Genomic DNA, 10,465 nt, shown 5'->3' on the forward strand with positions numbered 1-10,465 from the left:
ACACAGTTATACAAGTGTCACACATCGAATTAATCAGTGCAGTCTCCTGCTGCGTCCTAGTACATAACATTGCGCCTAAGATGCATTATCAGGCAGAAAAGATGCCCGGCGTTAGACGAGTCGCACGTGACCCGGCGACATACTCACACCAGGTATCTCGCGCCACATGGCGAGTTTTAGGTTGACACGTCTGTATGTGGCACTTTTCTAGGCCTCTGCATCTTTTGTGATTTCATCCACTGTATTCAAAGGGGCAATGATATTAAACACAAACCCTAATGAACACAATACATACTTATATTGTATTTAATATTACTGCCCCTTTAAATCTGACCAATACGCATCCCTATGCCAAGTAACTGATAGTACATTTACCCTATAGTCTCTCACTTCTTCATCACTGGTTTACTATTACTGTTATAAAAAATGATTCCCATCTTTAAGAGTAAGTAACCTAGTTGTTAAACACCTTTATTAGGTTGTAAACAGCCACATTTGCTGTAGTGTATTCAGCATATTTATGCCTAATGCTGAACATGTATTTACTAACTTGTCTCCATTTCAGGGTATGAGTATTATAGAACAACTAGATCCAGTACCATTTAGCAATTACTTGAAGAAGTATCATAATACTATATGTGGAAGACACCCCATTGGGGTATTATTAAACGTAAGTATAATTCTTGTCCACTGACTTTATTTTACTCATTCATGTTCTCATTATATTTATTAAATTATGTCTATTTTTACTTTCCTTGCAACCAATATTTCATGTTCCTGAGACACTAATTCCCTTACAATGAAATAAAAAATGTTTATATGTAGTAATATTTCCTGTTGGAATGATATTGGCTGCTGTTATAGCTTTGGCATGCTGTCGCCAGATTCCTGCCAAGTATTATTGTTCTCTGCATTTGATTTTCAGAGTTAGTAAGAAGGTCTAAATGCTCTCTTTGTAAATACTTTTACTTAATTATCCATTATTAGATAAAACATCTTAAAACGTGAGTATTTTTTTTTTTTTTTTTTAAACATAACAATTTACATAAAAATATTGTATACAGAGTGCCATTACAAAGACATTTTACTGAGCAAGAGCGGGGATGTAGTCAGGATCCCGATGGTCTCAATGCCGATGGTCACACTACTGACAGTGGCATCCCAACAGTCACAATCCTGACAGTTCGGTGGTGAGTATTAGGGACTAGGCACTAGGGGGATGGTTAGGGTTAGGCTTCGGGAGGGAACGGTTAGGGCTGTGGGAGGGGGTGGTTAGTGTTATGCTTTCATGAGCGATATGAACGATAATATTGTTCATTATTAAATCGTTAATTTTTATGCTGCCAACGATATCATTAATCGTCCATGCATGCAGGCCAACCTGGACGATAAATTAAAGGCACTGTTGAAGTAGCTAAATATTTAATATAATAAAATGTATCAATGCATTAAAAAAAGCATCTATAACAATAAAAGGCATAACTCCACTAGTGTAATCTACTCTGGAATATATACATATGTCTATTAAATGGACTATAAAAAAATCACATATAACACTGTATTGTTAGGTATTAAATCTAACTGACCGGTAATACAATTGATATTCCATATTCACTTATATCCACAACTTGTATCCAAAGAATGTCTTTGTTTCACATATTGTTTTCTCTCCTTGTAACACTTCATGAAATACTTGCATAAAGTACTGAAAAGCGTACTAGAAATCCCCAGTTATTTATATTTTTATCATTCCATCACCGCTATGTCCAATATGCTGACTTGTGGAGGAACATAAATGTTGGATATAGAATTGTTAAATAGTCTATTGTATCAAATTAGCACACTGCTTATTATCACAGCTAATGTGTCTGGAGATATAAGAAATAACCCGGCACTTCACATAAGCTTGTCAGCTCGAATTGTACCGTCTCTCACATGGAGCTGACACTAGCTTCCAGCTCTGATTATACCGTCTCACACTGGGCTGTGTTCAATGTGTCGTGCTGGTAGATAGTTATATATCCGGAGATGTAGGGAAAACAAGACCCTGATTGTACAGTCTCACACAACTTGTGTATATAAGTGAATACGGAATATCAATTGTATTACCGGTCAGTTAGATTAATTAAGATTAAAATGGATCAATACATCAAACAAATTGCATCTATAACAATAAAAGGCATAACTCCACTAGTGTAATCTAGTCTGGAATATATACATATAGGTCTATTTAATAGACTATAAAAAAAAGTCACATAACACTGAAGTGTTATATGTGATTATTTTTTTTTATATAGTCTATTAAATAGACCTATATGTATATATTCCAGACTAGATTACACTAGGGAGTTATGCCTTTTATTGTTATAGATGTATTGATACATTTTATATTAAATATATTTAGCTATTTCAACAGTGCCTTAAATTAATCTTTCTGTCCAATTTTGTTATATTTGGTGGGTAGATATGTTTTCCCACTTCTTATTTGAGGTAGCAGATTATATTGCTTACATATACTAAAACTTAGGAGGTGCAGCGCTAGATTTTTTTGGATGTTTAACCTGAACGATATCTATCCGTGCTTGCAGGAGGGAATGGTCGTTGGTCGTGGGTGATATTGTTGGTGTGTGGATGAAGGATCTTTATCCAACACACCAGGAAATTCAAGGGAGATCGTTCAGCGATATTGATCGCTGAAGAGATCGTCCCATGTGTATGCGGCATTAGACTGCGGGTGGGGTGGGTTTTGGGTTGGGATTGGGGTTATAATACTTGCCAAAATCCATTGGGATTTTGACTGTCCGGATGCCCCTGTCTCTGTATTCTGACCTTCGGCATTGTGACAGTCGGGATCCCGTACCCAACCCCAAGAATGACCCATAAAATTATAATGGGGAAAACAAACTGTACTTGCACATTACAGAAAAAGAGAATCTACCTTTATGACTCCTAATAGTTTATAATCCAAAGTGTTACTACAAATGTAACTTTTAGTGCTGTGCTCAATTATGAAATAAACTTACCCACCACACAGTGTGACTATGCAGTATCAGACAGGGTGACTGCTCCGCTACAATCCAGTTTCCAGCTCCCCACTGAGCTGGTTTCAACACTAGTTTCTTTCCACATGCCATTTTATGATCTTGGAAACCGGTTTACTGTAATTGGTACATCTTTGCTTGACAATGTATAATGTACAATATACAGTGTTCAATTTTTTAAATTTTTATTTAAGGTAATAAACAACTGTACTTTTTGGCTGTATTGATAAATTTAGAGTGTAAATTACTTATGTGAATTAGCTTGGCACTGCCATGTTGCACCTGGTAAAATGGCAGTGTACCCTGCAGTATAGAAGAAGAATAAGTAAATCAGCTTCTTGAAAATAATTACCCAAACTGTCTACAAATATTATGTTTTTGTCCCTTTTCTAAATATTATATCAAAAGATCATTGTAGATGAAAACAGAAGTTGATGGCTTTGGCAAGATACAATGGTCTCTTTCTGTAGAAAACTCCCTGTTTCATGCTTTTTGAAATCAACCTTTTGAAGAGATATTTACCCGTTTTTCCTCTTTTCAAGGCTGCAACAGAGCTTCAGAAGAGCGGAGTTAACATGAGCTTCTCGTTCTTGAACTATGCTCAGTCTAGCCAGTGCCGAAGCTGGCAGGACAGTTCAGTGAGTTATGCTGCTGGAGCCCTTGTGGTGCATTGAGCCACTAAACACTCAGGGATGCCACCTAGAAACACAATGCTGACACAACCTTTATCCTTTCTGTCCATGGGGTCATAGCCAAGCAGTAGCACAGTGCTGCTCTGAGTTACAAGGATCATCAGCCCAGTTCATATCTTCCCTATTTGTTTGGGTTTTTGTATTTTGTTTTCCTTAGTTTTTTGTTTTTTTTAATAGGTGTGGTCCTATTTTTTTTTTTTTTTTTTTTTTACCCCATTTTAAATAATGACAATTGCTTTCTTGGTTATGGTATCAGAAGTTAAGTTGTGTCAAAGTGTTTGTGAACTTGAAATCTTACAATGGCAAGCTGTGGCAGATGACTACAAAATGTTAGTAACATGGAATAAGTTAGCCTTTACCATAACCTAAATTTGCACTGTTTGCAGATATGTGCACATGTACTCAGCTTTCAGAATAGTTTTGCAAGTTGTAAAACAAAATTATAAAAAAATAAAGGGTGAAAGCTTTTTAATAAAAAAAAAAAAAATTGCATTTATAAATGATCCTTTATCCTATATTAGAATATAATACAATTCATGTATAGTCGGTTATTACCAGTGTTGTACAACAAATACTTTCTATTTTAGTTGCTAATAAAGGGCTACACAAACCAAATAATTTGGTGGTTTATTTGCACTAAAGGAGCTATCCTAAAGGCAAGTATCAATTTACACAATTTTAGAGGAAACATTTTTAACAAGTCCATGTAAACCTTGGACAGGTCTGTTTTAAACAAATTGTCAGATCATTGTACAGTGTGCACCCCGACTTCTCTTATCAATATCTGATTTCAAATGGCAAGAAGGAGAAAAACCTAGATTAACTCCATTACAGAGGGTGTGAGGGCCCTGGTCATGTCAGAAGTGGAGATTTTCTGCTTAGCCCAGTCGGAATTGCCAGACCTGTGGAAGTTGACCCTCATGTGTATGGTCAGATTGTTTACAGATCTTTTCTACTGTCATGATGAACTACCGGATCAACACCTGGGCAGCATTAATTGGTCATTTCCTACTGGTGATGCTTATTACCACAAACTACTTTTCAGTAAAATAATATTTTGTAACCTTAAACATTAATGTAGGAACAGAGCACACTTGGGTTTATTAACCTTTGAACACCAGTGATGCTACATGTTTTTAGTTAATGAGTTCTTGATCTTGGTATAAGGGGGTAAAGGATTACAATTAATATTTTTATCTATAAAGCACACATATATTATGCAGCACTGTATGGATGCACCACGGAGTGATTCAAGACACAAGTTACGTACAATGACATGAAATCGATGTCTTTCCCAAATGAGCTTACAATCTACGATGTGTGGGGAACTCTAGAATCAATGGAATGCTGATCATAGCTGCTTTTATTGGAAATGCATGTGACCATTGTCAGCTGACAAACGTAAAGCAGCCAGTGGTGACTGCATTTCTGTGCAGCTACTAGTGGCTGGAAGAGGCGAGACAGAAAAAGACACGAGTAGACATCTTAAAACAGTCATCTGCTGTGCACCATAACTGTCATTCAACATTTATTGCAGCTGATCCCACTTTTGGTGCTGCACAGACTCTCTTGTGGTTAAACACCTACTGCCACGCCCTCCCCAGCTTGGGATAGCTGTGTCCTAGGTGGATGACCTGAGTATCTGGTGGAACACTCTTACTCAATGGTCAGTGGAAGGCGCAACAGGTGGTACCAGCAATGACAGCCGGCAGCAGTGGTAGGTGAAGTCACTGGGCCCATTATTTAAACTTCATGGTGTTTAGTATCTCTTCTAAACAATACTTTCCTTAGTGCAGAGATTCCCAAATGCCGCCATTACAGTTCTAGGTACTTGTGTACTTTACGGGCTCATTACAGAGAGAACCCAATGAATGTTATAAATGGTACTTGTGTACTTTACGTACACAAGTACCGAAAGTTGTCCCCACCTGAAGCCTCATGGGCGCGCTGCGCTTGCCACGCTTCGGGCTCAGTGGCTCGCTACAAGGTTATATTCCCCTTCTATGCCCACTTGGATGGTAGGGAATGACGCTGGACACTGGCTGATGACGTCTGGTTCCTCTCCGTGAATGGAATTTAGACATCACCATGATTGATAATAATAATGAGTGTAGGTTCTCTCTGCAATGAGTTCGTAAAGTACACAGGTACCCAGTTGTGTGTGTGTGTGTGTGTGTGTGTATATATGTATGTATGTATGTGTGTGTATATGTATATATATGTGTATATATATATGTATATATGTGTATATATATATATATATGCTTGAGCACAGGTTACTTAATTAGTACCTCAGTCAATTTGATTTAACCATCTGGACTCAAGCATGGATATCCTAGCCCACTGTAATGGTGGAATTTGTGAACCTCTGCCTTCGTTTGATGACACTGTTCTACAATATAATTACCCACCGCCTTCACAAATGTTTTATTTTCATGTGCTGCCATCACAAACTGCCATGCCATACTTGCAGCAAACACAAGTAAACGGAGCAGACCGCTTTGGGAAATATGGCACCACCACGTAGATGCTAGGGTATATCATTGGAACCAATGGCTGCATTCTTATACACCATTGCATGCTTTGTGCAATAAACTGGTGTGCTATAGCCAGTGACTAAGGGGCCTATTTCTTCTAAATATTGCAAGGATTATTTTGTCCATTTGACATCCTTTTGACTTGACTTTATTTACATATTAGTTTTAATACATGTAAAAAACACCATAACTTCAAATGCGATAGATCCCTGACGAGGATTTTAATTGCTTGTTTTAATATATTGTTTTTAAATGTTCAACCTTTTTCATAAATTCATGTATGTATTTATACTTAAGAGCAATGCAATAAAATGTGCCAAGCAAGGAAGATGGGAATATTTATAGGCATCAGCCAGGAAGCCCTTGCTGTATTCTGTATTAGTGGCTGATGCTATCTTGTTCAATTAAATACTGACTACAAATGGTCCATAACCTAAAAGTCTTGTCTATAAAACTGGTTCTGGCCATGTCATCGCCGTTACTTCCAGGCTCTTTTTATTGTTACTCCCAAGTTGACCTGCGTGCTTTGATCAGTAACCACAGCGCACTTTCTTTTATATCTTCAGCCTAAACAATGATCTATTTATGTTTGCCTTTGTTCTTGCTGCTAAACTGACATTAAACTTGGAAAGTTTAAAAAGCCAGAGTAGCAGATGTTCTATGGCTCTAGCTCATGTAAATGCAGCTTTCGTGGCTTTGTCTGAATATGTAATGTGGAGAAGGCAATTTCATAAAATTAAATAAACTGTATATATATCCTCTTTATCTAGTTGTCTGAAACTATCTATATCACAATAATTGAAAAAAAATGTGTGTACATATAATTCTGTTATGTGTTAGAACAAATAATTTATTAACCAGTATTTGTATAGCACATCTGTATTATGTAGGCCTTTACAGAAAGTTTCGGGCAATGTAAGGCGATCTATTTTCCCTATCACATGGGCGCACATACAGACTAAGTATAATCTTTTTGTCAGAAACTAATTAACCTACCAGTATGTTTTTAGAGTGTGGGTGAAACTGGAGCACCCACGGAAACATAGGAGAACATACAACCTCCCATACCAATGGACCATGCTCAGGAATTTAACACATGACCTCAGTGCTGTGTGGCAGTAATGCTAAACACTACAACAAATGCAGCTGCCTATATGCACTTACTGAAACCAATTGGTAAGAGAATTCGCCCAATATCTCAAACTGCAGATGCAGTAAGGATACTTTATCTCATCTTAAGCATGGTGGGTAGCAGAAAAGCACTTTGTAGTCTCCCTAGTTCCACTGGTTAGTGTATATGGGCCATGTGCAAGTGATCAACTGGAGCAGACACAGTAAAAGGAAATTAACTTTGGAAGGAGGAGTGTGGGGGTGTTTAGGGATAGTTTTCACATTATATTAGAGATTCATGACTTTCTTGTAAACAGAAACCTTCAAATGTACAATTATTACAGATGTGTTCTGATAACAGCATATTCCCTCAGAGCTGACTATTCCTACTGTAACTCCCCAGTATTGCTATAAATGCACCAGCAAGTTAAATATTGGGTATTCTGTCAGGAAGCCGGCAGTCGAAATGCCGACCGCCGGCTTCCCGACTGAAATCCCGGCATAGGACTAATGGTAGGCGTTGAAATCCTGACGCCTATCATTATCCACCTGCCGAAATCCCGACACCCGACATAAAGAACGAAGGTAAGCCGGGCGTCGGGAGCGGACAGCCATGGGGGGGGGACGGTTAGGTTTAGGGGCTCCTTTAGGCTTAGTCACCACCCTGGGAGGGTTAGGCTAGGGAAGGGGGGGTTAGGCACCCCCCCTTGGGAGGGTTAGGTTTTTGGTGTGGGGAGGGGGCATTAGTTTTAGGCACCCCTGGGGGGAGGTTAGGGTTCGGCACCCCTAAAGGAGGGTTGGGGGAAGAGGGTTAGGGATAGTTAAATACTTACCCATTTGGGATCTTCAGTCTTCTGCCTTCCAGCGTCGGTATTACATCCGCCGGGCTGATGTCCGGAGGTATGTCATACCGATTCCCAATATTGATAGTAATTTATTTTACTTCAATAATGCCATCCTAATTTCTCCTTCACAAATACATGGCTTACAATAGGCTAGCCTCCATCTACATTAGGTGGAGACAGGTATATAAAACTAAGCTCCAGGTGATGTATAACGTGGCTGTTTCTCTTCCGTTGTGTTTCTTCCTGTCGCTAAGCTTGCTAGGTCAGGTATAAAAAAAAATTCTGTAGTGCAGGGGCTTAACTTCACATTGTTCTGTCCAGGGGAACCTATGTGAAACGGACCTCCCTCCTACTCCTCCTTCATGGATCCCCCACCTTCTGTGGCTGGTACCATCTTCTTATTAACAGAAAGCTGCTGAAACAATATTTGGGAGAGCAAGATAACTATTTGTATAATCAGTGCATCTGACTAATAGTTGAAGTTATTAGGTCTATAGAAACGCTTGTAACAATGTATCTAATATGTTGATGTTCTAGTAATAATGTGTCTTAAGGACCAATAATGTTTGACATACAATATACTCAACACACATAAGACAGACAAAAAATGTTTATAGCGCTTTCTGTGAGAGATAGTGTATTTGTGGACTTTATCCCCGTCACTGGCACTGTGATAGGTTTAAAAATAAGAGTATTCTGATTGCTTGCCCTACCTTTCCCTATCGATGTTGTTTTCTGTTCTCTGCTTCTGTAACAGCTGAGTTCCGGGTCAGTCAGCTGCGTGAGCTCCGCGTCTGACTGCCGCTCATTGCCTGGACAGCGTCCTGGGTGCCTGGCTTCTGTAGCTGCTTGCGCCCGTTCAGTCAGTGGTGTGCGCTCTCCGTCTGAGTGTCGCTTGTCTGGACAGCGTCCTAGATGCCTGGCTGTCTCGCGTACACTTGGAAATTATGTCGGGGGGGGTCCGATTAGCACCAACGCGTTTTGTCACTATTGACTTTTTCAAGGTACCATCTTCCCAGTGATATTCAGGAAGATGGAGCATGCATAGAAGATAGCAAAGGCTCTGGCAAAGTCTTTGCTTTCAATGCGTGGCGCCATCTTTTTGAAGTTAATACTGGAAAAATGGTTCAGCTAGCCAAAGGACCTGCTTTCCAGCACTCATGACGGGAAGAATCTGTGTGCAGTGTGTGTGGTACGGGGCTCCCCTGGACCAGGGACCTGTGTGTAACAAACATCTTGCACTGCACCCATTATAAATATGCCTATGGTACTGGCAATGTATCATCTGTTGCTGTTAGCCAAGGTCAGGTCTTCAAATACATGTCTTCTGCCTCCAGCATAGCACCTGTGCGTGGATCTTTTCAAATAGTGTGCCTCAGAGGCACAAGCTGGGAAGAGGTGGGAGGGTTATGTTGCCAGGTGACGGAGAGGGTAGCACCATCAGGGGTGAGAGCCACTGGTCCTATTTTAATGCTTTACAAGTATGGAGGTAGAAAATATATTTTAATTCGGAAAGGGAAATCTTAGGGATAGGGGAAGATTATTTAGTGAGGAGACTGGTAAAATGTAACCCATTTTTTAGAGATTTAATATAAATAATTAGAATCTTTGCTGAAAAATATACATTTGTGGTGTTGATTGTAAGAATAACATCCATTGATCCCTTTTTGAAGAGTGTAGCCGCAAAAACATGGTTTTGCCAGCACATCAGGTTGTAAAGGATTTAATCCATAAGGAATGGGAACAGGGAAAAAAATGTCAGTCTAATGTGAAATACTGGCGTCTAGGATGGGGCCTGTGGGCCTTATTCAGAGATGTATGCAAACCTGATGGTTAGCGTACACCTCCAAAGGTGGGGATCATGCGCAGGACCTGTTCACATGTGCAGAACGGGTGCTGCCTTGTTGTACGCAGTGCCCCCTGAGCCGCAGCCTGATAGAAAGGCTAGGGCCGTTTGGGGACAGGGAGGGACGCCGACCTCTGTCCTGTCAAACAGGTGTTTTACTCCTGTTTTTGGGAATGCTGAGGCCATGTTCTGCATCTTCGGATGCAAACTTCCTGGCCTCAGCAAGGGAGCAGCGAGGCCCAATCTGAGTAATTTCAGTGTTACTGAGATGGACAATGGTGTCGCAGAAGATCCAATACGGTGCCTTAACATTCAACACCCAGATCTGCAATTGTGTCAGGAGGCGTCTTCTCTCCTTAGACACCTATTGCTGCATTAGCATTACGTTAGCATT

At 39.8% G+C, this 10,465-nt stretch overlaps 1 protein-coding gene across 1 annotated transcript in view; it reads left to right on the plus strand.

Moving 5' to 3' along the window:
- Window positions 1–4,339, plus strand: part of MEMO1 (mediator of cell motility 1) — a 42,255-nt gene extending 37,916 nt beyond the window's left edge. Inside the window, exons 8-9 of the mRNA XM_088474343.1 lie at window positions 566–670; window positions 3,584–4,339. Coding sequence (XP_088330469.1) covers window positions 566–670; window positions 3,584–3,715 — 237 coding nt within the window. The 3' untranslated portion in view covers window positions 3,716–4,339. The remainder of the gene's footprint in view (window positions 1–565; window positions 671–3,583) is intronic.
- The last annotated feature ends 6,126 nt before the right edge of the window (window positions 4,340–10,465 follow it).

The sequence above is a fragment of the Taudactylus pleione genome, unplaced genomic scaffold (assembly GCF_031769625.1).
Source record: "Taudactylus pleione unplaced genomic scaffold, aTauple2 ptg000154l, whole genome shotgun sequence".
Lineage (NCBI taxonomy): Eukaryota > Metazoa > Chordata > Amphibia > Anura > Myobatrachidae > Taudactylus > Taudactylus pleione.